The 27,719-nt window shown below is 38.1% G+C and overlaps 2 protein-coding genes across 2 annotated transcripts; one reads left to right on the top strand and one right to left on the bottom strand.

The window, feature by feature from the left end:
• Positions 1–324: 324 nt before the first annotated feature.
• On the top strand, positions 325–2,029 carry LOC120105006 (GDSL-like Lipase/Acylhydrolase superfamily protein). Its single transcript, XM_088719339.2, has 5 exons — positions 325–579; positions 764–894; positions 1,020–1,262; positions 1,356–1,614; positions 1,715–2,029. The coding sequence occupies exons 1-5, from the start codon at positions 333–335 to the stop codon at positions 1,951–1,953; spliced, it is 1,119 nt and encodes a 372-aa protein (XP_088575465.2). The 5' UTR covers positions 325–332; the 3' UTR covers positions 1,954–2,029.
• Positions 2,030–6,609: 4,580 nt separating this feature from the next.
• On the bottom strand, positions 6,610–15,697 carry LOC120105922 (rho GTPase-activating protein 3-like). The gene is made up of 5 exons (XM_039118709.3): positions 15,075–15,697; positions 10,402–10,522; positions 10,194–10,313; positions 7,597–7,827; positions 6,610–7,500 (listed from the first exon to the last, which is right to left on the bottom strand). Exons 1-5 carry the CDS (start codon positions 15,479–15,481, stop codon positions 6,931–6,933), a joined length of 1,449 nt encoding a protein of 482 aa, XP_038974637.3. The 5' UTR covers positions 15,482–15,697; the 3' UTR covers positions 6,610–6,930.
• Between the last annotated feature and the right edge of the window lie 12,022 nt (positions 15,698–27,719).

A 27,719-nucleotide genomic window follows, 5' to 3' on the forward strand; every position in this document is an offset into this window, starting at 1 on the left:
AGATATATCCGTACGCGTTTTGTATGATACTTTCATTTTAGCCAAAAAAAAAAAAAAAAATCCAAACTCCTAGTCCATATCCATGGAGGCATCAATTAGCCGAGGATGGATCGTTCCTTACAGCTGCTACCCTATTAACGAATCCGAACGACGCAATCGTGCTTTTCTTTGCCCTGCCGGACCATTTCCGCACCTTGACCGTGTCTAAAGTCCCACAACTGCCATCGCAGGCCATGCAGGCTGCGTGCACCCAAGGACGCGACACCTACTCTCCAATCCCTTCAACATATAAACACGAGATCTGAGGACTCCCTCATGTCTGCATCCATCCAATGGCCCTGCATGAAGCCTTTCACCCATCTCTTTGTCTGACTATGGTGGTGTTGTCTCTTCAGCTCCTTCCATCACTTCCTTATGCTTCTTTTGTATTCGGCGATTCCCTCGTGGATGCCGGAAACAATGACTATCTCTTTACCCTCTCCAAAGCTGATTCGCCTCCTTATGGTATCGACTTTGCTCCTTCTGGTGGTCGACCCACAGGAAGATTCACTAATGGTAGAACCATATCAGACATCATAGGTATGAAAACCCAGTCTTCATGAAGAGGGGGAAAAAAAAAAAACACCATATCGAACACTTGGAGAATTTTAGTGTGCCACACTGCCACTTCCGGTTTTATTTGTTCTAATATCGTTTTATTGTATTCGAGTACAAGGCTAAAATTTCATGGGCACACTAATTTTTGAATATTCTGAGCATTCAGGTCAAGCTATGGGAGAGACGTCTTTCCCTCCACCATATCTAGCTCCAAATACTAGCAGTAACATATTATCTAGTGGAATTAACTATGCTTCGGGTTCTTCTGGAATCTTAGACGAGACCGGATCTTTATTTGTACGTAATGCAAGAATTTTATAGTTACTACAAGTGAATTATATATGATTTGGCTTGTCTGCGATGAGGCTGTTTCATTTCAAAGAATTATGACTTCACAATTACCACCTATGATCCTTGAACAGATTGGCAGAGTACCGTTGCGGCAGCAGATAAATTATTTTGAGGAGACTCGAGGTTTCATGGTCAGGATGGTAGGAGAGAATGCTGCAGCCAAGTTCTTAAAGACTGCAATCTTCTCTGTAACATCAGGGTCCAATGACATCTTGAACTACCTTGAACCCTCCATACCTTTCCTTGGTAAAGAAAAGGTGGCCCCTGCAGTTCTTCAGGATATGATGGTTTCCAACTTGACCTTACATCTCAAGGTAACAACTTTTTTTTTTTGAATAGCTTATCATTGAGCTGGATAAGAAAATTAACCTATAACTCACAATTCATGCTTCTTCTTTTTTTCCTAGCACCTGCATCAGCTAGGGGCCAGAAAGTTCATTGTGGTTGGAATTGGACCACTTGGGTGCATACCGTATGTTCGTGCTCTAATGTTAGTCGAAAATGGGAAGTGCTCATCAGTCGTGGATAGGTTAATTCAAGGTTATAACATGAAGTTGAGCAGGAAGATTAACCAGCTGAATCAAGAGATGGGGCCTGAAACGATATTTGTTTTTGCTAACTCCTATCAAATTGTTATAGAAATCATAAAAAACTATCGTCAATATGGTAAGGGTGGCTCACCACTTATTTCTACAACTTTAGCCTGTTGTGACAAAAAAAATCAATGTCTTCTGGTGTCTGCTAAAACTCAGTCTGGAATTGCCAGGGTTTGAGAATGTAAATGATCCCTGCTGTGGTGGCAGCTTTCCCCCATTCCTTTGCTTCAGAGGACCTGATGCTGGCTCAAGCTCTGTTCTCTGTAAGGATCGATCTAAGTTTGTGTTTTGGGACGCATACCATCCAACAGAAGCGACCAATATAATCATCGCAAAGAGACTACTTGATGGTGATGCTAGTGCTGCTTATCCTGTCAATGTTCGGAGATTGTACGAGTATTCTTCCTAATTTTAAGATCCATGAGTAACAATAATTAGCAAATAACATTCTCAGGGAAAGAATTGGGGTGAGGATCTTCACTAGTTCATTTAGCAACAGCATTGTGAATAAGGATTTATGATGACATTTAACTATGTTCATGCTGTCAGGGGTGGAATGTTGGTTTTGTAGACTGCTTTTTCTTCTTTTTTTTTTCCTTTTTTTTTTTTTTGGTACAACGGCGGCTCACACCCTACGGGTGTGGATACGGCCTGCAAAATCTGAAACAAGTAAATCTAAGAGAGACTCCGGCATAGTGTCGGGCTCCCACAAAATAAAACCTCCAGAATGGTGAGCCGCATAGGAAGCGACCCAATCGGCTGCACAATTCGCTTCCCTGTAGACGTGTGTAGCCTGATATTAGCTTATATGCTGCAATGCAACCTGTCCTTGATGTGAGAGAATTTAGATCGTTATTCTATGGATCTTAAATTACTGACCTTTTCTTAACATATAATACAACCAAACATGTGAATATTGCTAATGAGTTCCTCCCTCCTTCGTGTCGCTTGGTCGTATCTAATGGCCTGAATTTACAAAAATCTTTTAGGTAGGAAATGTTGGCGGCTTGACTTTATTGATCAACTCGGTGATTTGGGTATAACTGCGTATATCCATGTATATTTGTGCAAATCTACGTATAGTATACACAGTAAAATTAGTGCCCCTCTTAGCAATTGTGCATATATAGTTGTCTTGTATTTTGTGTGTATCTGTACATGTGACTGTATATATATCGTAGGGCTCCCAGCCCTATTCACAAGTATGTATATCTGTCTCTCTCCATGCAACTATGTGTATCTATGTACATGTCTGTAGAAATATGCACAAGTCACCTCGGTCCCTTGAGAGGCCCCCGGCTTGGCCACTTAGAGAGTACCATTAAAATTTTTGAAAATTCCAAATTAGACTTATAGATGGGTCCCTTTTAATATAAAATAGACCGAGGGAAAAAAAGCTTTGGCATATATACTACCAGATAATACTTGTGAAAATTATAATTATCGGTTTTTTTTTTTTTTTGTGCTAAGGCGGGTGGATTATACCTGACGAGTATGGATACACTCAATAAAATCAAAAAACAAAATACCTCGGAGTGCCACGGGTAGCTCCCCATCTCCAGCCTACAGGGTATTGCCAGAGTGACTAGCTACATAATCAGCTACCCAGTCTGTAACTCCATTGCCTTCATGAAAAACATGCTTGACCTGGAGGCCCCTCTGTCCCTCACCAATGCCCAAATATCTCGGAGCAAAGGGTGGACCAGTGGACGCAACCATTACCCCTTGGGCCTCTCTGAATCTAGCTAATGACCGTGGTCGAGTGCTCCTCTAGGACCATGGAACTGGCTTGTAAAACACACCGGGTATGACAAAGACCCACCCAAGTGGCTCTCAGCTCCGCACCCGGAACTGAAATGTTGAAGAGTTGACTGCCCTGCAATCACGACTTTTGGTATCAAAGATTCAAACACTACAGAGAATTAATCACCGACAATAATTATTTGTTGCCTTAAATAGTTTTTTTTTAGAAATATCAAAATTAATCCCTAAAAGTAGTGACCGGTCTCAGTTTCACAATATTGGCCAAGATTTTGGCTTCTCACTTTCTATGTACTGACATACCTATCAAATGTTTTATTATTATTATTATTATTGGCTGATATTATATATATATATATATACATTCTTTTTTATAATGACTGAAATATACATATTGAATGTCTAGTTAATTTTATTTCAAACTTTTTCCACTACTCGTCTTAGCTGAGATAAATTGAAATCTCAATCCATCTCAGTATAACACAGACTACTAAGATAACTGGCACATTAGCATCCAAGAAAACCTACTCTGATTTAACTCTAAAAAAAATTAGTCTAATCTCTTTTTTTTTTTATGTCGAATGTGATAGAATCGCTTTACCTCGCATAATAATTTGTCCACTCTCTTCACCCTGCACCATACCATACCTTTAAGCCGATGGCAGGCTCATGCAACCTTGAGATTGGAGGGAGACCTCCACAAACAGTACTTATTGCCTCCAGGTACAGGTCAACGTTTCCTTCTCGGAAAGCCGCGTAAATGAATCGCTTGGAGCGTGAGCAGGAGACAGCAGTATTTTAGATTCACTGCCGTGTTTGACTCGTTGGTCTCTTTGCAGTGCATGTTATTAACTTGATCCCCAGAACACATCTCTGAATCTTAACTAATGCTGATATATTTCTCTATGAAAATTGCACGGAGAATTCAATGCAGGCCTATAGATAGAACTCTCTCTCTCTCTCTCTCTCTCTCTCTCTCTCTCTCTCTCCCCCCCCTCCTGTTCCTCCCTTCAGTTCTCCGTTTCCCAGTGGTAGGATATGCCGTTGACTTACCAGTGTTTATATAGCTCACTGAAATATTACAGGTCATATAGTTGACTCTCAGCTAGGCCGGCAGCTCCTGCTTCGCATGGATTTGAGTGCTGAGGATCAGGAGAGGGTCAACCTTTGCCATTCTCGGGAACTGACGTTTTCCAGGGGATCGAGAAGATGAGATACGTCAAACATAGGGGAAATTATTTCTATGAGTTGACCCGACCCGTGCTCTAAGGGTGGATTGCCTTGTGTCAACCATGAGTTTTTTTTTTTTTTTTGGTACAAAACCATGAGTTCCTTAAACGACGAGCTTTCTCTGACGTGCATGGGTGGACGTGGAAATTCCTTTACGAAAACGCTTGCTGCGAGAAGCTAAAGCTTGAGCACACATCAATTATACGCCTTTCGGTTCATTTAATTGTAACATAAAGTTTTTTTTTAAAAAAAAAAAGAAAAGGAGGCAGAGATAGCCACCCGACTTTTATTCAAGATTAAAAAAAATACAAAAGAGAGGGGAAAATATTTTAAAAAGTTATATTACAGCAGATGAATCGAACAAAAGAAAAAAAAACGAGAAGAAAGAATCAGACATCTTATGTCTCAGCCTTCACCAAGATCTTTAGGGACCATTCCTATAACATAAGGTTGAAAAACCAGATTGTATCTATTTGACTCTCATTATTAATCTTTTGATTAGAGTAGAAACTCTCCATTCTGACTTTATCCAATTTGGACTCTATCATTTGAACATATTTTTTCTGATATTGGACACTTTTCCCAATACTTGAGCCCAGCTGTTTGCGCTTTGTTCTTCATACTCTTATATCACATCGAGCCCAATACTAGTATATAGAAATCACCAGCTTATTAGAGAGACATGAAGCTAACAATTCCCCATCTGCTCTATAATTCAGAATTTCACCTTAATAGATGCAGATTTTTGAAGGGAAAAAAGACCTAATCAGAGACCTAAATCAAGTGCTGTCTCAGACGATCAGCATCGAAAAGGACGTGCCCCAGATCAGCATACGTTGGCCTTCGTCCTTCTTGTGACGCCGCGTGCTGATGTCATCCAGTGGTGTGCGTGGCTACAGGCTTCTAATCCTTTCTGCAACATTCAGTATTATGACACGTAGAATTGATATGCGGATCTCGTGACTTCTAAGAAATTTTTTCTCGTCTTTCCGGGGACCGAGACACAAAATGTTCACAACCATAAATCATTCAGTGTTTCCTCCGATTAAGCGCTCCAGAGGGGCAACGGAGGTGGTGTAGGGTGCAATTGGGCATCCTATAGCTAAAAACTCAGCTCAACTTTATTCAAAATTCAGGCTCGAAAACTTGCTTCTAGATCGACCTAAGTTTTAATATTCAACTTCGAGCTCGATTTGGTTAAAAAAATAGTACTACTTTAGAACCATTCGACTTGATTCAAATATCAATTGAGTCATGCTCGAACTCGAATTTGAGCTCAAATTTAAGCCTTGATCATAATTTAAAAAATAGTTAAAAACTAAAGTCAGAACAAATTAAAAAAATATTATATATATATATTATTAAGTTTCTAATTTTCAAAAAAATTTTGAAACGTTTAATTAAGTTTCACATATGATGAAGGTACAATCGGACTAAAATAAAAATAGATATCAGTATATTTATTTTATTTGATATATACAAATACGAATATAAATATTAGTCAGTTGCAAATTTTATATCCATATTTATTTTAAATTTTATGACTACAAAATCAAAAATACTACTAAATAAGTGATAAATCAAATTAATAGCACGATAATATAATTATAAATTTTCTCAAAAGTTCATTAATACTATATAAAATTAAATAAAATTATAAATAGAATCAAATATTAGAATACACATTGAATAATTATCTATTCATATCCACATATTTTTTTTAATGAATATAAATATGGATACAATGTTAACCGAACGCCCGAATTTCTTTCCATATCATGCAAATTTCACAAGTTCCGGCTTGAATCATCTGACGTGTAAAATTCTAAAAGCCTGTGGAGTTCTCATTATTAGCATCCTATCAATTTATAAGCTGTAGCAAGCATGAAGCTAGCTTGAAGTGCAATGCAGTCTTGTCAAGTGCTGGATGGCAGGTGAAACAAGTGAACCAAGATACAAGAATTAAATCAATCAAAGGTAGGCTATAGTCTCAAAATTCAAATAACCAATATCTGGCACATATTTTAGAGCTCATAGTGTCACAATCTGCTAGCTGAATCATTTAACCAAGCTCTACATAAACTTTTAAGCTCATCCATTCTTTGATACAATCCATGAATATGGAGCATTTATAGGTACAAGTTCTGACGGGTAACTTCAAAGACAACTAAAGTTTTAAAGCCCAACAGAGAAAAATTAGAATTGTGAACACCCCCAGGGTACTTCCACTTTAACTATGCCTAAACATTATTATTTTTTCTACTCATCCCAGATGCACTATGAACATTAACCTACTAAATTTTTGAATTCCTGTGACCAATCACAAACATCAGATAATCACAAATAAAGACCATAGAAAACTACCGAGATACATGTTTCCACTATACGATACACCTCATGCCCAAGCTTCTCTTCCTTCCCTAGAGTTTCCAATGCCAAGCTGTCCCAATTTCTTGCTGGACCTGTTTAACTGGAACACAGGGTGCCTGCAAAGCTTCCTCACTCCTTTCCTAAAATTCAATCTATCCAATAAGCCTTCTACATCCCCATGACAGCGTCCACTTTTAGACCCATCTTTAGTTGCATTTAACTCACTACCAATAGGTGAACTTTTTCCAGAAATGAACTCACGGTCCTCACTGATATCACTCTTCTTCTCAAAGCTCCGAAAGCTCTCTTCAACATCACTGTCTGGAGCATGTTCTGCACTGAACAAGAATTTTCTGAAGGCAGTTCTGTCAAGGAGACACATTCCCATGGTTTTCTCATTAGAACCCACAATAGATTTTTCAGTTGATTTTGTTAAATTGGGTTCATCCTTGTCGCTTGGAGATTCGGAATAGGGATGGAAAATCCTGGTCACTGCAGATGCCTCCTCCCTTTCTTGTAGTGTCTTTATGATCAACGTCTTGAGGAAGTTCATTACCTGAACTGCATGGATCAATGCAGTTAAAGGATCGGCCATCTGAAAAATAGAAATGTCACATCAGTCATTTTACAATCAGTTTTGAGTTATATGCAGAATAACTGAACTGATAAAAATTCAACTTTTTCTAATAACCTGAGTCATGTTTGGTGCAAAAACCATAGCAATATTACGAGCATTCATCTTGTTGGAATGTTCATGCTCCACAACATCAGCCATCAGATTGATGGCCCAGTCAAGCAATGCTGCTTCCGTTGGTGGAAGCATCCTTGCAAGTAGAGAGCACTCTTCTTCAGTGTTGCAATGCATCACCTGATCTGGAGTCAGTGAGTCAAGCACCCCTGTGGGGAGTTCCCGAAACCATGCCTACAACAACATTTAAGAAAAAAATTCAGTTAAGAAAAGAATATGAAAGGAATATGCGTGCAAAGAATAAATTTTGAATAGAAAATCTTGAAACTCAGAAAATGGTGTAGCTTTGGTGCATTCTCACACTATTTGTTCTTGTGCAATGTTAAGATACACAATGTGTAGATTTTTCTATTTTTCTCTAAAGCATTGAGTTTTGCATTAGTAGTTTTTTCAGATTAAATGAAAATATGGCCGGCCATTCCTCATTTAGCTTCCCTTTCCGAATATTTACTTCGTTGCTTCTTTCCCTTTACTAAATTTCTCAATTGTTCTACAGACTAACAGATGGTAACATTGCAACTGAATTTAATATATCAAAACCACCTGCTCAGCAGGATGCAACTCTAAATTGCTAATGTAGAAATTTGAAAATTAACATGCTAAAAATGAACATACTGCATGTTCTCAGGCATCCTTCTGAAAACTCAGCAAATCAGATAAATAACAGCTTCCAATAAGTTTGTGCTTTTAGAGTGGCATCTCGTATGAGTTCAGTTAAACGCATAATTCAAGTTTTAACTAGTGTTTCCTGTTATGAGCCATCTAGAAAATCAGGCCGATGACTAAGCTGCCAAAGCTCAATTACATCAACTCTGACATCGGCAACGTATCACTCCATGGAGGCATGAAGGAAGCCGCCAAAATTATGCTTAAGTGTTCCTATCTCACTGCAAAAAGATCCAATTCAGACAAGGTTAATCATGCTCTGGACAGAATTCAGTCTCATAGAAGGGTTACCACTTTTCAATCCAGACCCGATCACAGTTTGAAACTGGTAATTTTGTGCTACTGGTCAGTTTGGGTCTCATTTAGCTGGATCAGATCCAAAAAATTTGACCATTTCTTTTTAGTTGGTTATTTAGTAATAGCGGGTTGAAAAATCTAGTCCCTTTTCTTTATTTTGACCCACAACAGAAAATGGGTCTAAATTTCCAGTGGACTTAATCAGTACATGCAAACCTAATCATATCACATGGATCACGGACCTTCTCAAAATTCTCGTTATTACTGTTTTTTTTTGCTAGACCTCATTATTACTGTTTGCTATGCATATGGTAGATAGGTCTACTCACACTAGTCATGTATATTTAGACACACAGATTTGTTACAAGATGCCCATTTTTTGCGCCTTTGCACTGCATCCATAGCCAGAGCTGCACTCTCTACCAAGGCCATGTTTATTATTAAAGCGGGCTTCTCCAGAGACAAGACCAGATGGGGGCAAGAATAACATTATCACAATTAGCTTCAAAATGCAAAGTTAATTACCACATACATTATGTTTGAGAAGTTTATTTGAAAAAAGAATGCCAGTTACAAAGATATGATAAAAATACAAGAAAGAAAGAAATGAGGGAAAACTAGCAGTGAGAAAGGGCTGGGCAGAAAAAGGATTCTTTACAATCCAGGTAAGCTAGATCTCTAATCACAAAGTTGATAAAAATTATTAGTTTCACAAAAAGCTAACTTAGATATGAACCCCATACCCATATATGTAGTGTTACAAATTGGTGAGTTCCACGAATAGATAATTTGAATCCTTAAAAAGGATGGCAGATGAGTCTAAACTTGATCAATAATATGGATCAAATCCAAGAGGGATCATGTTGTTCTTGTTAGCTTTGGATCAAGAACTCATCCCGTTTGCCTTAAATATGAGTCCTGGATGGATCCAATTAGAACCGGCCAGCTTAGAGCCCTAATCTTAAGGTTTTAATTGCTCCAGAATGATAATAGCAAAGTTATTCTTTGCATGATAACTACATTATTAATATGCTTTATTCTAGATTTCTCAAATTTTTTCTGGTATATTTTGCTTATTAGGTGTCTACATTATCAGCACTTCAGCAATTTGTACCACATTGATTGCCCTCACAAGAACTTAGAAAACCAGACAATGGAAATGCTGATAACTTGAAAAGAATGTAAAGGTGCAGCCCAGTCAAAATGCAAAGAACTTGGAACAAAGTCATCACCATTTCGTGAGCATATAGGCCCTTCAGTTCTTTAGGCAGCATATTAGGAACCAAATTTTCTACTTGAGAGAGCTCATAGAATTTGTCCAAATTCTAGAGCTTGATATAAGTCAGAGCAATACATAGGTGGATTCTTGATAATGTATCAGTGGTGCATAGAGTGGTTGTAGTAATATTTCCCAGAAAATGTATTATAACACTTGTATAAAGGATGAATGGATATGTCACGATGGTGACAGGTAAAGCAAAACTCAAAGAACATGGTGAAAAAATATGGACTAACTGCAAAACTCAAAGAAACTGATGATCAAGATTACAGCAATAACTTTGGAAGATGATGATTACCTTTATCAGACCAGCTAGACAATGAAAATCAGTTCCAGGTGGCACAATTCCTCTATTCAATTGGTCTCTAACATATGCTTCTTGACTATTTTCGGCATTAATTCTAAAAATTCCTTCAGCCTTCAAATAAAAGAGGAATGGTATCAATTCTGACAGATCTTACAAATAATATCACCATCTGTCAGCATTCCAATAGTACAGAACTTACCTGAAGGCCTCCTTGTGAATACAAGGCCCTCTGCATCAGAAGCAAAATTGTTGGCACGCTATTCCCTCTTGTATCATAAGAACATTGCATAGATTTGGCAGAAACTCCAAATACACTAACACTGCAAAGAAAATATGAGAACATATTGTCCATTAGGATCCTTTACATAGGAAAATCACAATAAAGTATGAACCGGATCATGATCACACTTCAATAAAATAAAAGATAAAACTGAAAATAATTAGAATGGGGGAAAGTAAGGCATGATCTTTGGAGACAAAAACAATTTGCCTTTAACAATGTTTACAAATTATGAGCTCAAAAAAGATTACAAATCCAAGGTTTTTTCTTATGAATACGATCCAATGGGTCATAATCTACTCCAGATACTCTTTTCTCATCTTTTTTTCTCAAAATAGCTCTCAAAAACTCAAAAAGTATCTCTTGCATCTGAAAAAAGGGGTCAAATTTCTCCTTGTTTTTGGAAAACGAATTTTCAATTGCTTCCAATGTTCTCAAAAATTTGTAAAATAATCTTGGAGGCTAGACTTATGAACCATAAAATAATAGCCACTACTTACAGGTTAACTTTTGAAGCTTTGAAAAGATATTTTGAAGAAAACCATTTATATATGGACATGATGGTTTGTCATCTTTTCAGTTTTACTTTCCATTATTTACATTTGATTTGCAAATAAAATGTACTGAATTCATCTGTTTCTTTCCCATGACAAAAAACTAGTGAGTACTACTAGGAATTTGTAGTGACAAACTATGAGTATTTTCAAACATATGAGGAATGCTACTGTTTAAGTTAAAGCCTACCTTTGTAAAATCTAGTCAAAGACCAGAAAAACATATTTAAAGAGATGAAGATATTGTCCCAAAATAACATTAGAAAGACATATAATGATTAAATAAACCATCTGTGATCAATTTCAACCTTGACTGGCTGAAATCATCAAAAGTTGTAATACCTAGTCAGAAATTGACCGAAACTAGCTGAAAACCTGAAATATTTAAGTTGACCAGTTCAGTTCTAGCTTAAATGGATCAGTTTCCGCCAACACTTAAAACTTTGGATTCAAACCAAATGATTTAATGTAGTGGTGTCTCCACTCAAAGGCAAATTAAATAAGTGGTTATAGTATTGTCTCAACCAAGGTCTGCCAAACCGGGCCGAACCGCCCGGTTCAGGCAGTGCCAAACTGACCCAGTGCGAAACTAGGTCAGTTCGCCTAATACATTCGGTTCCGGCCCCGTACTAGCCAAAACCTCTACCAAGCCGGCCAGAGCCGGTCCTTTACCGACCGAAACTGGCCGATAAGTGTCTGAACTGGCCGGAACTAATCGATTCAATGCAGACTCCGTGCGAACCGGCCAGTTCGCACCGAATCAACCCGATTCCGAACCAGGTTGACACTGTGGACTGCACCTGATGCTTTTTAAAGCATCATGTGTCTGTTGGGAAGGCCGAAGGCCTTTCCAACAATAAATTTTGAAAGCGGCGGCTCTCTCCGCCACTTCCACTTCCCAAATAATCCAAAAAAACACCGATTTAGGCTATCAAAAGAAAGATCCATGGCTAAATAAGATGTACTTCCTCTCCCCTATCTCAATCGCTCTTTTTTGGGGGAGCTTAAAAAAATAGCTCAAAAATTGCAAAATAAGAAGACATTATGCCAAAATTTTTGATTTAGGCTTATTTTTTTCTATATTGTAGATCTATAGATGATCTACACACTAACATAAAAATTTTTAAAATTCGAATTATATATAATTTTAAAAATTAAAAATATATTTTTGGATTAAATATATATATTTTTTTAAAAAAAATAAATATTGAAAAATTGTAAAATCAAAAACATATTTAGGGGCATGCAAGTTACAAATAACCTCGCATATGGAGTAGGATCCATATATGTATCGGATTTTGAGTCATTTACTGGATTCTATTACTCGCAGCCACAGACAGCCAAATCAAACCAACTTGATTCAGAAGTTAGAACCAGGCAGAGCCAAGGAGTTGACAGATACGGATATAGATTGGATGTTAGTCTTCAAAAGGCCACAAGAAGATTGGAGACCTCATCAACCAATGTGCATTCATGACAGCTAAGGGTAGCCGAAAAGAGAAACTACTAGTTGTTAATCCTGTTTACTACATGATAAAAGAGGGTATGAAATAATGACTTTGGAGAGCAATTTCTGAATGGATAGCATAGCAGATCCGAGACCTCCACGATAATATGCCCAACAGCCCAACATTCAGTTGATTTTTGTACCTTTTCTAAAACCACCATTGGCCAATCACTTCCATAGCCTAAGTGCCTAACAGTTTGCACCAGAAATGGCACTGCTCGTCTAGATATGTTGATTCAATAATCAAACAATAAGAGTTGAGCAGTAACTAAGTTGGTGTCCACAGAGCAGTATCTAGAGCTGAATGCTAACTCATGCACTTCCATACTAGCTCTCATACAATGAGAACTGAACAGTAAAAGCCGAAATTACTAGATAATCTGATTTCTAAAAATGCAGCCAAAACATTAACACTTTCAACACAATAACCAAATAATCATGCCATGCATCTATGTGCAAATTCTATGTAATCTTTTACTGTATTCACTCGTACTAAAATTAAAGAATACATCAATATTCAGCACACATAACATACGTATATTGTAATGCATAGTTAGTACTTACACAACACAACATACTATTCTAACTATCTGTATCACTTTCCATTCATAATCTAAATTTTGTAAAATTTGTTATCTGAAATTCTTAGTATTAAAACTTAAGTAGATTATTGAATAAAATCTGTGAAATGAATTTTTTAAGTAAGTTTTTTCTCATTATCTGAGTGCTACTTGCAACATTCCATTCCATTCACATTTTGGACTAGCTACAATATTTTATACCGATCTTTAATACACCTACTGCTCATGAAGGAAAGCTATAGAAAACAACACAAGTGTAGCAAATGGCCCAAGCACCGGAGCCGAGGGGGGAGTAATCCCCCACCCAAAAACAGAAAAAAGAAATTGGTTTTAGTTCAAGTTCAGGATCGTGTGATGTGAACTTGCCCCCACTAAAAACATAGATTAGTAAAAATGTGAAGAATCCTTAAAATCCGAAACATGATTTTTATCTATTCTTGATCTTTATCTAGTCTTACTTTCTTAGACACCATTTGTAGATGATAACCGTTCCTAACTTAAAGACTAATCTTAGGATATGAATGTTCTACTTATCTGCATGTTTTTCAAAGATCCCACAATTTTTTACGTTGATTGTGGGATTAAGAAGAGTTATCTCACTACTTATTCTTGGGAACCTTTTATAGAGAGCAACAGAGATAAGGGGAGGGGGTGCGATGGCCGAGCGGAAGTCATTCCCTCATGGGTCCACATATCTTTAATTCTGTTCTATTTTAACTTCTGGGATCACAAGCGAGGTAAGCTCTTTTCCATGATCTTTTTTTTTTTGTTTGGTAAAAATAATTCCTCTTGTTGATTTATTAAGTCCATGATTATTTATTATTAAGTTTAACTTTTAAGATTTCAATCATTTAGAACAATAATGTAAATAACTCAATAATATGGGGGAAAAATCCTAGTTTCCCCTCCTCATAAATGGGTTGATATCCCTTACAATCATAAGAATTATTATCTTCGTATTTAAGTTTGCATTTATAAAACTTAATTACTTTGTATTTGTTTGCGACTAGGATAATAAGGAAACACACTAAACCGGTACCTTTTTTATCTGTTGAAGTCCTAATGTGAATATTAGCATAGTGAACTAGGATACATTGATTTCCTCCATAAAGTGAACATAACATTTGTTTCCATAAATTTAGCCTCACTAAATTAAGATGTTTGATTCACTGATCATTGATCTTTCTTGTTGCCCCCTGGAGCAAATTCCTGGCTCCCCCACCAGGCCAACCATATGAATTGATCCAACTGTTATTGCAAATGGCAAGTATATCTGCCACTGGAACATATGAAAAACGAGAATGTCACAGCAAATGGCATCAGTCAGGGTTATCATAAGAATCATGGTTCAATTGAAACAGCCGAAAAAAATTATTAACCAAAATAAATTTTTTGCATCCTGCACCTGACTGGATTGAAAAAAGATCAGGAAAAAAGAAAACAAAAAAAAGATGTTTTATCTAAATTTCAATGCAACTCAACGCTTTTGAAAATAACAAAGATGAGGGGGGACAAGAGTAAAGAGGAGCACCCAAGAGAAAAAAAAAAAAAGGAGACGAAAGACGGATAAAATTTTCCCAATCGTAATATATTATACACACAATGAAAAGAGGTTCAGAAAATTTCCAGGAAACTATCAATAAGTTTCCAATCAAAGTCTGGTAATTCTGGAGTCCAGCCTAGCACTGGTCTTGCTGGAATCAGCTCTAAAATTGATACGGCAAAAGCAAAGACTTGCAAGGAACAGGCCATTCTGGAACAAAAGCTTAATGTTGCAGTTCAAAAGACTTCAAATTGCACCTCAATTCCAACACATATCGCCATTTTTTATTTTCTTTTAACAAGTCCACAGAGACAACAAAAGGATAAATCATTCGCATTAGAAACAGAAAGCAAAAAAATAAAAAAAAAAAGAATCAAGGATCAATGTTTTAGGAGGTTGAACCGGACCTGGCGCTGGGAACACTCTCGGGAACCTCGGGCTCGAACTCCACGGGCAAGCCGAGGAAGCCACCGAAGCGGTCGAAGGTCACGTGAGAAATGTGGCGCACGTCGGTGGGCCAGCCGATCTCCATGGAGGAGGGGCAGCCCCGGTCCTCCGGCACCGCGCCCACGCTGCACATCACCAGCGACTTCCTCAGCGCCGCCGCCACCACCGCCACGATCGAGAACTGATGTCCTCCCCCTCCGCCGCCGCCGCCGCCGCCGCCGTGCCCCTCCCTCTGTCCTCCTCCCGCCACCATCAACGGCGACGAAACCGGGCATTCCCCTTCGTCCTCCTCCTCCTCGGAAGTGCGGGAGGGGAGGGAGAGGGGAGGGGAGTGCTGGAAGCGGAGGTGGAGGTGGAAGCGGGCCATGACAGAGAGAGAAAGAGGGATTATGATATGATGACAGAAGGGTGAGGATGAGGGTCAGGGTTTGGTCGCATGGTGGATTGGGGGAGGAATGGGAGGCGGTTTGGGGGGTTTGGAGAGAAGAAGAAGAAGAAGAAGAAGCAGAAGAAGAAGAAGGAGGAGGAGGAGGAGGAGGTGGAGGGTCTGGACTTTGGGGGGAATCGATGGGGACACCATCTCAATTCCTTGTCCTTTATTTATCTTTTTTAGTATTCTTGGCGGCAAGCGAGAAGGGCTCGTGAGCGCGACACCAAACGAGGGATGGAGTTTCTACGTCGGATTTGTTTGAGCCATCTGTGAAGCAGCTGCATGAGACACATGGCTGCTGATCGGCTCTCATCGAAAGGAAACGTATATGTATCCAAAAGAAAAGAAAAGAGGAAAGAAATGAAAAACGATGACATGTTTCTTTCTTTCTTCCATCCTTTTTTTTCTTCTTTTTTTATTTTTTTTAGTTACAACGGCTGTTCACACTAGTTTCGCTTGAGTACTATCATCTGAGTCACTGAACAAAATGCTATACAAATATAGCGAAACAAGTGCAGAGCGTGTTGGCCAAGTCCCACCTTATGTGAGGTGGGACCCAGCAATTTAAATAAAGAAAAAAAAAGGGGAAACAAAAAGAGGGAAAAGAGGGGTTAGGGTTAATTATTCTATTAGAGGGTGGATGAGAAGAAAACAAAAGAAGGTAGCCGTCTTGGGAGAAGTGCTTGTGGAATCCATCTCAAGGAGGAGGTGAAGATCTTATTCAAGGCATTTCAAGAGGAAGAAGAACCTTGTGCAAACCTACACTCGGTGAGATTGTTCTCATTTTATTATTGGAGCCTAAACTCTTTTTCATATAAACTCTTTGTTTGTGATCCAAGGAAGAGATCCTTGATGTATGTGATCCTCTAGCTTAGCCTAGAGAAGATACTTTGTAAGCCCATTATTGTTGATAGTGGAGGTTTGTGGTGGACTTAGGTCCGGTGGTTTTTTTCCCCTCATATTGGAGGGTTTTCCACCTAAAAATTCTTGTCTCTTTCTTGTGGTTTGTTTTTTTGGTGGTTCTTACATTGATTAATTATTGTGGTATTCTCATTCTACTCACACAAAGATAGGAAAGTTTTCATCTAGTGAAGGGGTCTTTCCTAACAAGTGGTATCAGAGCAAGGTTTTGTGCCTACAAGGTGTTTGATAAAATTCTTGTGTGACTCGAATGGAGGATTCTATGGGAGGCATGATTAAATTGACATCTTCCAACTATGCCATTTGGAAACCTAGGATGGAGGATATCCTTTATTGTAAGGATTTGTATGAACCTATCCATGGAGATGAGGCTAGGCCAAAAGAGAAGACTGACAAGGAATGGGAGATAATGAATAGAAAGACAGTTGCACAAATTAGACAATGGGTTGATCAGACTGTGTTTCATCATGTTGCTCAAGAAACCAATGCCTTCTCTTTGTGGAAGAAATTAGAGGCCATGTATGAGAGAAAGACTGCACAGAATAAAGCCTCTTTGATTAGGAGGCTTGTCAACTTGAAGTATAAAGATGAGAAAAGTGTGACAGAACACTTGAATGACTTCCAAGGCTTGGTGAATCAGTTGACTACTATGAAGCTTGTCCTAGATGAGGAGTTGCAGGCTTTGTTACTTCTTAGTTCTTTGCCAGACAGTTGGGAGACTCTTGTGGTGTCTCTAAGCAATTCTGCACCTGACGGCAAGGTCACTTTGGATATGGTAAAGGATAGCATGCTAAATGAAGAGGTTAGAAGAAAAGAACAGGGAATATCTCCTGAAGCTGAGGCTCTTGTGACAGAAAGAAGAGGTAGAAGCAAAAGCAAGTATCCTTACAATAGAGATAAATCCAGGGGCAGGTCAAAGTCAAGGAAAGGCATAAAATGCTATCATTGTGGCAAACTAGGACACATGAAAAGAGAGTGCAGAGCATTGAAAAGAGAGCAGAACACAGAAAAAGGTGAAGCAAAGACAGAGGAAAAGGATGTTACAGCAGTTGCAGCTGATGCAGATGTCATTGTTGTTAGTGATGGTTGTGTCAACCTTGCATATGAAGATAGTAACTGGGTGATTGATTCTGGTGCTTCTTTTCATATCACTCCACATGGTGGTTTCTTCACATCCTATACTTCTGGTGATTTTGGTTGTGTTAGGATGGGAAATGATGGTTTATCCAAAATTGTTGGCATGGGGAGTGTATGTTTAGAGACCAATACAGGGTGCAAGTTGCTACTCAAAGATGTTAGACATGTTCCGGATATCCGCCTCAATTTAATCTCCACCGGCAAGCTTGATGATGAAGGTTATAGCAATCATTTTGGTGAAGGAAAATGGAAGCTCACAAAAGGCTCTTTGTTGATAGCAAGAGGAAAGAAAAATAATACTCTCTACATGATGCAAGCAAAGCTAAAGAAAGGAGAGGTGAATACAATTGATGATGATTTCTCTACAAAGCTTTGGCACAAAAGGCTTGGGCACATGAGTGAGAAAGGACTTCAAATTCTAGCCAAGAAGGAGTTGCTACCAAATACCAAAGGTGTGTCTTTGAAAACTTGTGTTGATTGTTTAGCCGGAAAACAACATAGAGTTGCATTTCATAGAACACCTATATCTAGAAAAATTAACATTCTAGATTTGATACATAGTGATGTATGCATGATGGATAGTAGAACTCTTGGTGGTGCACTTTATTTTGTTACCTTTATTGATGATCATTCTAGAAAGGTATGGGCTTTTGCTTTGAAATCCAAGGATCAAGTCTTGGATATATTTAAACACTTTCATGTCATGGTTGAAAGAGAGACAGGCAAGAAGCTAAAGTGCATCAGGGCAGATAATGGAGGTGAGTACAGAGGGCCATTTGAAAAATATTGCAAAGACTATGGCATTAAGCTCCAAAAGACAGTTCCTAAAACACCGCAAGAAAATGGAGTTGCAGAGAGAATGAATAGAACAATTGTAGAGAGAATCAGATGTATGCTCTCTCATGCAAAGTTGCCAAAACCATTTTGGGGTGAAGCTATGAGGACTGCAGTGGATTTGATCAACCTTTCTCCATCGGCTCCTTTGGATGGTGATGTGCCAGAAAGAGTTTGGACAGGAAAAGATGTATCCTACAGTCATTTGAAGGTGTTTGGATGCAAGACATTTGTTCACATTCCAAAAGATGAAAGGTCTAAGCTTGATGGAAAGTCTAAAGAATGTATTTTCTTAGGTTATGGCCATGAAGAATTTGGATACAGGTTGTGGGATCCAAAAGACAAAAAGGTGATCAGGAGTAGAGATGTTGTCTTCTTTGAAGATCAGTTTATTGAAGACTTTGGAAAGCAAGAGAAGCCGAAGTATTTGAACAGTTCTCCAATTAATCTTGATCCAGTTCCTCCACCTATGGTCCATGATGATGATAGGGGAGATGTGCAGGATGACAGTGAGCATAGTGATACAGGTGCTAGTGAGGGTTCTACAGGTGATAATGGTCACAGTGAAGCTTCAGAATATGGTGAACTATCAAGTCAGTCTGAAATGACAGAACCAGAGGTCAGAAGGTCTACTAGACAGCACAGAGCATCATCTAGATATCCTGCTTCAGAGTATATTTTTCTTACAGATGAGGGGGAGCCAGAATGCATCCAAGAAGTGCAGAATCATAAGGACAAGGATAAATGGTTTCAAGCTATGCAAGAAGAAATAAAATCCTTATATGAAAATCATACTTTTGATTTGGTAAAGCTTCCTAAGGGTAAGAGACTACTCAAGAACAAATGGGTATACAGATTAAAGGAGGATGAGAGCGGCTTAAAACCTAAGTACAAAGCAAGATTAGTTGTGAAGGGCTTTGGTCAGAAGAAAGGTATAGATTTTGATGAAATTTTTGCTCCGGTTGTGAAAATGTCATCTCTTCGGATTATATTGGGTTTGGCAGCTAGTATGGACCTTGAGATTGAACAACTTGATGTGAAGACAGCCTTCTTGCATGGAGACCTTGAGGAAGAAATTTATATGGAGCAACCTGAGGGGTTTAAAACTAAGGGCAAAGAACATCTTGTTTGCAAGTTGAAGAAAAGCTTATATGGGCTTAAACAAGCACCAAGGCAATGGTATAAAAAGTTCGATTCTTTCATGATGGGCCACGACTACAAGAGGACAAAATCCGATCATTGCGTCTATGTGCAAAGGTTTAGTGATGGTGATTTTATCATTCTATTGCTTTATGTAGATGATATGTTGATTATTGGCCGTGATACTAACAAAATTGATAGGTTGAAGAAAGACTTAAGCAAGTCGTTTGCCATGAAAGATATGGGGCCCGTAAAGCAAATGCTTGGCATGAGAATTTCTCGTGATAGAAAGATCAAGAAGCTTTGGCTATCACAAGAAAAGTATATTGAAAGGATGCTCGAGCGGTTTAATATGGAAAAGGCTAAACCGATTTCCTCTCCACTTGCAAATCATTTCAAACTCACAAACAAGCAATGTCCTACAAATGAAAGGGAGAAAGAGGAGATGCAAAAGGTACCCTATGCTTCAGCAGTAGGAAGTTTGATGTATGCCATGGTGTGTACAAGACCAGACATAGCATATGCAGTTGGTGTTGTGAGCAGATTTCTCTCGAATCCTGGCAAAGAACACTGGGCTGCAGTTAAATGGATATTTAGATACCTTAGAGGTACTTCCAAAGCTTGCTTATGCTTTGGAAATGGAAAAACTATGCTAGAAGGATTCACAGATGCAGATATGGCTGGTGATATTGATACTCGAAAGTCTACATCGGGATACATGATGACTTTTGCAGGGGGAGCTGTTTCATGGCAGTCCAAATTGCAGAAATGTGTTGCTTTGTCCACTACAGAGGCCGAATATATTGCGGTGACAGAGGCATGTAAGGAAATGTTGTGGATGAAAAGATTCCTCCAAGAATTGGGCTTGAAACAAGACAAGTATACTCTTTTTTGTGATAATCAGAGTGCCATTCATCTTAGCAAGAATCCCAGCTTTCATTCAAGGTCGAAGCACATTGATGTGAGGTATCATTGGATTCGGGATGTGTTGGAAGAAAAGCTTTTGCATCTAGAGAAAATCCATACCGATGAGAATGGGTCGGATATGATGACTAAAATTTTGCTTAAGAAGAAGCATGATATTTGTATGCTTAAGGCAAGCTTGGTGGAGCCTCTCACATAAGATGGGAGGGGGAGAATTGTTGGCCAAGTCCCACCTTATGTGAGGTGGGACCCAGCAATTTAAATAAAGAAAAAAAAAAGGGGAAACAAAAAGAGGGAAAAGAGGGGTTAGGGTTAATTATTCTATTAGAGGGTGGATGAGAAGAAAACAAAAGAAGGTAGCCGTCTTGGGAGAAGTGCTTGTGGAATCCATCTCAAGGAGGAGGTGAAGATCTTATTCAAGGCATTTCAAGAGGAAGAAGAACCTTGTGCAAACCTACACTCGGTGAGATTGTTCTCATTTTATTATTGGAGCCTAAACTCTTTTTCATATAAACTCTTTGTTTGTGATCCAAGGAAGAGATCCTTGATGTATGTGATCCTCTAGCTTAGCCTAGAGAAGATACTTTGTAAGCCCATTATTGTTGATAGTGGAGGTTTGTGGTGGACTTAGGTCCGGTGGTTTTTTTCTCCTCATATTGGAGGGTTTTCCACCTAAAAATTCTTGTCTCTTTCTTGTGGTTTGTTTTTTTGGTGGTTCTTACATTGATTAATTATTGTGGTATTCTCATTCTACTCACACAAAGATAGGAAAGTTTTCATCTAGTGAAGGGGTCTTTCCTAACAGAGCGGATCCATAGAATATCTCCAGAATGATAGGCAGCATAGGAGGCGATCCAATCAATAGCTCTGTTCGCCTCCCGAAACACGTGCATAACCTGAGAAACGAAACACTTCCTTAGTAGCCGCCTGATGACCTGTAGAAGTGGGTGGTCGGGCACTCCCGACCCCTCCAAAAAATTTCACTTAATTACTTCCGCAGAGTCCCCCTCCAGAAGGATGCTCCGGGCTCCCAGAACTCGCCTCGCATAGGAGACTCCCTCCCAGACGGCCCTGAGCTCCGCCCTGGAGACTGATGACTCAAAAGTGTGGCGCCTGCCTGCTGCAATTAGTCTGGACTCATGATTCCTGATCATAAAAGCAACGCCCGTGCAAACACCTTCCTCTGATAGATTACCATCAAAATTCACGTTAACATGGCCAGGGTATGGGTGATGATATGTTTCACTCTTTTCAATCTTAGCTTGTAATGGTGTATTTATCTTGTTTCTGGATTAAGTGGAGGATTAAAAGAGAACGTGGTTGGTCTAGATTCATCAACACATAAATGAGATTTCCTCCTTACCTTAAAACTAGTCTAGACTCTGGTTATAGTCTTATAGAGATTAACTTCAGAGAGGTCACTCAAACTCAATGGATGTGCCTGCTATATTGTGTTCTTCTAGGTTAATACTTTGTTCAGGAACGAAATATTAAACAAGTTTTTGGAAAACAAGCATAAGTTAAACATGGTTATATCGATCAAAGTTATTTACGCTAGGATGATTATTTCAATGGAGTCTATCATAAGCTATCCTCAAGACAAAGCCATCATTCATGCATGTTTTTTTCTTTCTGAATAAAAAAAATAATCTTACATCAAAAGTCATTCCAAAAATTGTAATCAAATGAAAATAGAAATAACTTGTGACATGACTTTTCAAGAGATATAGTCATTTCTACTCCTGTTCCCTTTATTTTTGAACCATACATAGGCTAAAAAGAATAGAAAAGTATCGAGACCAATTAATCAACGGTGGTAGTAGGAAACTCCCCATCAAAAAGGGTTTTAAAAAAAAAAAAAGATTGTTCTTCATGGGTCTTCTCATCAGTGCATGCCAAAAGGGGAGAGAGGAGGAAAAGAAGGTGGGTGCTGGTAGGCTGGAAATGAGTCTAGCTTGACCAAAGTCTTAACTCTATGAATTTTAATTCTAGTTGGCATATGTAGGCCTGGTAGTTAACTCCATGAATTTTGAGTATAGCCTTGTTCTAGATCTAACCAGACACAAGTTAATTGTATTCAGGTCCACTCAGCTCATTTGTACCACTACGTGCAGGAGTCATCTCAATGAGGGACCTCCTGCACACCGTTCGATCATTTCGGATCAACACCAGAACAGTGCTTCTTATGAAAATTTCAGTAATCTAATGTTGTTTATCGAGCACGCAAGAAGCTAGACCTATCTAATGTTGTTTATCGAGCACGCAAGAAGCTAGACCTTGATTGGAAGCAGGTAAACTTGCTTTGGACGGTGTCAAAGTACCTTATCTCTATCCTTTTCTTTGATTTAATAATGTCATGCATGGTGAGTAGTGTGGTGTGTTATGGAGATGATGTGAACTCTAACCTCCCAACCAATCTCCTTTTAATTGGCGAATGAAGCATACATGTTGCTTCGTATTGAAACATGGCACGTTATGATTTCGGATTGTGACAACGTTTGACGTTGTGCTGTGGCCATTTCCAACAACAAAAGAATAAGAGTAATAGTAGAATAATGATATAACTTGGGATCGCATCATATGCTGATGAGCTTGCCAGCCTTAACCTTCCCCACTTTTTAATCAAGCAGTAGTAAACAGACTCATATTTGACCATGACAGGCTGAAACTGAAACCGAAACCGAAACCTTGCGCTGTTAAAGTAAATCAGCTAGGCATGCATGACGGAAAACTGGACGTGCCAACGTCGTAATTCCAATCAGCCCAGAGAGGAAAGCATGCAAAGAAGTTCTGATATATCTGCAAGAGCATTTACTTCACTCTCTAACATGGCAAAGTTATAGCTTCATAATTTATATAATTTTTCTTTTCTTTTCTTTTCTGTTTGGTAGAAGCATTTATAAGGTATTTAGTGAGCTTTTAACTAGATCAGATGCAGGCAGCTCAACTTTTTTTAAAAAAAAAATAATTAAGGATCAATATTATTGTATTGTTCAGAGGAATGAACTCCATGATCTTGAGCACAAGGAACCATGCATAAGTCCTCTCCATATGAAGATGTTCAAGTCTTTTTATCCATAAGATATATCTCAGAGGGAGAGAGAGAGTGTGTGTGCATCCCTAGCAAAGGAAGGGGTCTCTAACACTGTATCAACTTTCCTTGAGCATGAGGAGAGAGTATATTTAAAGCAAGGCCAGCGGTCGGTCAATTTTTATAGAAGGAAGAATGCCTAGTTAAAGGGACATGTCTTAGTTTAATCCATCAGGGTAGGGCTCATTTGATGCTGCAGGTATATGTACCATCTATATATGTCACGGCTCAGCTGTAGCCACCTAACCAAATAGATGGCTGGGACCCAAAGGTTAGAATCAATAAATAATTGTTGTCCCACGATAACGGCCTCAAGAGACAAGATTACTGTCAGATACTTAGTGTTTCGTAAGTAGTACAATGGCGTTATTTGCTCGGAGGACAACAAACGGGTGAATAATTGTTTTGTCTTCAAACTTGATCCAGATCTAGGTTCAAACCCTAATTGGCTTTAATTTTGGGGGTCCCATTGGATTGGCCAGGTAGGTTCTAAGTTTAAGGGCTGGGACATGAATTTTTTGACCTAATTTTTGTTAGATTTCGTCCAGTCCATCGGGATTTGATAGGGTCAAGTAGAACAGTGCGATAATATCATAATACTGTACCAAAAAAGAAAAGAAAAGGAACATAATGGTAATAAATGACTTAGATAGCGCAGCCAACCCATGGGCTTTTGAGGATGATTTGAAGTAAATCAGCTAAAAAATTTCAGATCTATCAAATGTCTTTGTTTTTCAACGATTCAGGATAGAGTTATGACCGCTGCAATGGAAAATAACATATATTAACAATAAAAATAATTATAGCAATTTTTGACAAAATAGCTGCTCAAAGATTACAACATTATTTTCTCAGAGAAAAGATTATACCATTATTTTATTATTCCAAGCATAATAACAGACAAATATGATTCAATCTATAAAGCGGTGAACATCCCTTCACCTTTCTGGGAAAAAAATATCAATTTTATCTCATAAAAAGATATTTTTGCCCATCCATGGACATGCATCATGGATGCATCTATTAATTGTGTGCATCTGCTTGGTTGGATGCATGCATCCTTACGAGAATAGGGGCATGATGGTTTAATAAAGGTCAGAAGAGATGTTTTCAAGAAATAAAAGTACAAATGCAATTTATATAAATTAAAAAATAGAATTAAAGTGAATTTATCTATCCACCGAATCACAAGCCTTGGAGTCATTAGCCAAAAGGAGTGCATTTCAACATCGTATGATGGGATCGAATCATGTGTGATTGAAATGAACTAAGTGTCCACCAATTGAATGGTTCAGATGCGCTCAGGACTGAGATAATTAATTCAAAGAGCTGTATGGTAGAGACCGTAGGGTACAGCGCTCGCTTTTAGACAGCAAGAAAACAAAATGCGTGTCGATTAGATACTATATTAAGAAAACGATCAAAAATAACGCGGGAAGTTGCCGGATGACGTTGATTTGCCTCAGGTTACGCATATGATGCGATGAGACCATGCAGCCATTTTGGTTGGGATTATAACCTTTTAGACGCCAAAAAAAAAAAAAAAAAAAATCTGAGCGTGTTTGCCTTCTATTGGTTTTTCGTCCATACCTTCAAGATTATGGTAATCTTTCTACTACGAGGACCCATCAGAACTTATTAATCAAATTTGAGTCACATTATTAAAAATTATTAAAATATCAAAAGAAGAAAATAACAATAAAAAAAATAATTTTATTTCTTTGTTTCGTCACATTTGAATTTTATATCTATATAAAAAAATAATATAAATTGATATAGGATTGTGCTAATAAAAAAATAATATTTATTGATATAAATTATTATGTGATTCTTAAAATCACTTAAACAAAATTATGCCGATAAAAAATATAATGCTGATTGATACAGGATCATGCTGACAAAGAAAAATAATACTGACGATATCAGATCACGCTAACCAAAAAAAATAATATAAAATGATAAAGATTGTTATGTAATTTCTAAAATTATACTAACAAAAATAAAAAAATTAAAAAAAAAACTTTGGCATGCCAACTCACAATAATCCTAACTTGGTTGGGATAGAAAACAATTTTATAGATCGATGAGAAAGTGCTACGATGCATGACACACGAGAGAGAGAGAGAGAGAGAGAGAGAGAGAGAGAGAGAGAGGAATTCAACTTACAAGGAGAGAGAGAGAGAGAGAGAGAGAGAGAGAGAGAGAGAGGAATTCAACTTACAAGGAACTAACGACCCACTGAGAATTGCATCAAATCATTTCTACCATGGTGCACAGTAAATGAGCAATAACATAGCTGATGCAACATAACATTGCTATACTGAACGACCTTGTCAAAACGGTGCAACAAAGTAGTCTCTTGTGTATCAGACTGAAGGTGAATAGATCAGGTGCCTCAGTCATTGTATGTATATGTTGGTGATCCATATTTGTGATGGTGCAAGAGATTTGATAAAGGGATTGGATGAGAATTGCGATCTTTCATAGGTAGTGAATTGTGATTATTGAGCTTTTTCTACTTTCCCTATACTTTCTAACCGTATAAATATAAATAAGCTTCCCTGGTTTTTTGATTCAATTTATCTGCAGAGAAAGGTAAATCATAGAATATTTCTTTTTCCATATTGTCTTAGTTATGACCCATTTCTCTGTCTCGACATCTGGGACTCAACTTTCTGGATAACTTTTGTTAGGGGTGTAAAGGGAGGCTACTAATCTTTAGTCCCACATCGATTAAATAGTAAAAAAGATTGTGCCTTAAATTGAGGGGCAACACTTCTTCCTCCTAGAGGCATCTTTTGAAGGGCAAAAGCCGTAAGAAGAAAACACCGTCCTAAAAAAGTGGGTGCTCTTTTTCAAAGCGAACAATACCTCTAAAAGGGACGCAACTCACTTTTTCTGCTCGAACAACCTTCATGTCTCAAATCATTATACTTTATCTTACCATTGTACACTTCTCACCTTGTTTAAGATTGCCTTCTAGAACTAAAATTTCTCAGTTCCTACGAGCTTATGGTAGTTGCATGTTGTTGTAGGGGAGGATTGCTTTAGATTTTGATCTCATTCTTGCAAAAGCCTCCAAAAGCCTCCTGAGTCCTGACCAACTTTCCCCTCTTTCAATATTTTTATCGTTATCTTTTGCTCACATGCGCATGCAAGTTGTTGCACAGAATATGGTGCTTTTTCCTCCAAAGAAAGTCCTCTGGTACCTGTGAGCTAAGAAGAACCCTAAGAGGAATCCTGAACCCATTTATTCTCCTTGGAAGGCAGTGCCAGATTTAAAGCATTTCCTAACCAGTGTTTATTCATGGAGACCCGATCCAGAGGCAACAACCTTGGCAATGCCCAGACATGATATCACGTAATCAGGCTTTTTAGCTGGCAGGAGATATACAATCATCAAGCTGCTTTTGGAATCACTTATTGTTGGCAATGGTAATGAAACAATGGCTTCAGGTCAGCAATGGCCATATTTAGTATGACTACTACCTAATAAAATCCAAGTTCTTCGATGGAATGGGACAAACAATGATGATCTTGGCTTATGAGACAAGAATAGCAGAAGAATAATTCGAACCAGTTAAGTAGTCTAACAGGGAATGAGATTATGCGATTTGCAATCACTCCAGAATTACCCAACTAAGAAGAAAACTGAAAAATCTCTATAACATGTGGAAATATAAAGGTTTCAAAATTACTATAATGTAAGTAAAAGAGAGAAGCAATTGAACATGATAAACCAATCTGCTTTTATGCTAACACATGCAAAAGCAAGAATGAACAAAGCAACACCAACTACAGCAACAATACCAGCTGCTATCAATAGTTAACTAAGATAACAACTTATCAAATCTCATCAGATGTAAATATTCCTCCTTCACAACAATTTGGCAATAATCATAATATCCCAACTTACTAATAATGATTCTATTATTACGGAAATCTCAAGAATCATTCAACAAGATTCAGCATTTCAAATTCCATATTTCTTAGAACATGGCGTATGTTTTCTGCACGTATTAAGGTTATCCTTTGTTTTAACAGTGCTACTTCTCTATTGGGTCCCAAATCGAGTAACTCAAAGTCAATTATAAATCGTGACTGACTCAAACATCAGAAATTCACAAA

Source organism: Phoenix dactylifera, chromosome 3 (genome assembly GCF_051530095.1).
Source record: "Phoenix dactylifera cultivar Ajwa chromosome 3, Ajwa_hap1_PhDact_Kaust_v1.1, whole genome shotgun sequence".
Taxonomy (NCBI): Eukaryota; Viridiplantae; Streptophyta; class Magnoliopsida; order Arecales; family Arecaceae; genus Phoenix; species Phoenix dactylifera.

Coding starts and splice junctions, on each gene's coding strand:
- LOC120105006 (XM_088719339.2), top strand. CDS start 333: ATGGCCCTGCATGAAGCCTTTCACCCATCTCTTTGTCTGACTATGGTG. Junction 580..763: donor AACCATATCAGACATCATAG/GTATGAAAACCC, acceptor CTGAGCATTCAG/GTCAAGCTATGGGAGAGACG. Junction 895..1,019: donor ACGAGACCGGATCTTTATTT/GTACGTAATGCA, acceptor ATCCTTGAACAG/ATTGGCAGAGTACCGTTGCG.
- LOC120105922 (XM_039118709.3), bottom strand. CDS start 15,481: ATGGCCCGCTTCCACCTCCACCTCCGCTTCCAGCACTCCCCTCCCCTC. Junction 10,523..15,074: donor GAGAGTGTTCCCAGCGCCAG/GTCCGGTTCAAC, acceptor TTTTCTTTGCAG/TGTTAGTGTATTTGGAGTTT. Junction 7,501..7,596: donor TTGCACCAAACATGACTCAG/GTTATTAGAAAA, acceptor TCTATTTTTCAG/ATGGCCGATCCTTTAACTGC.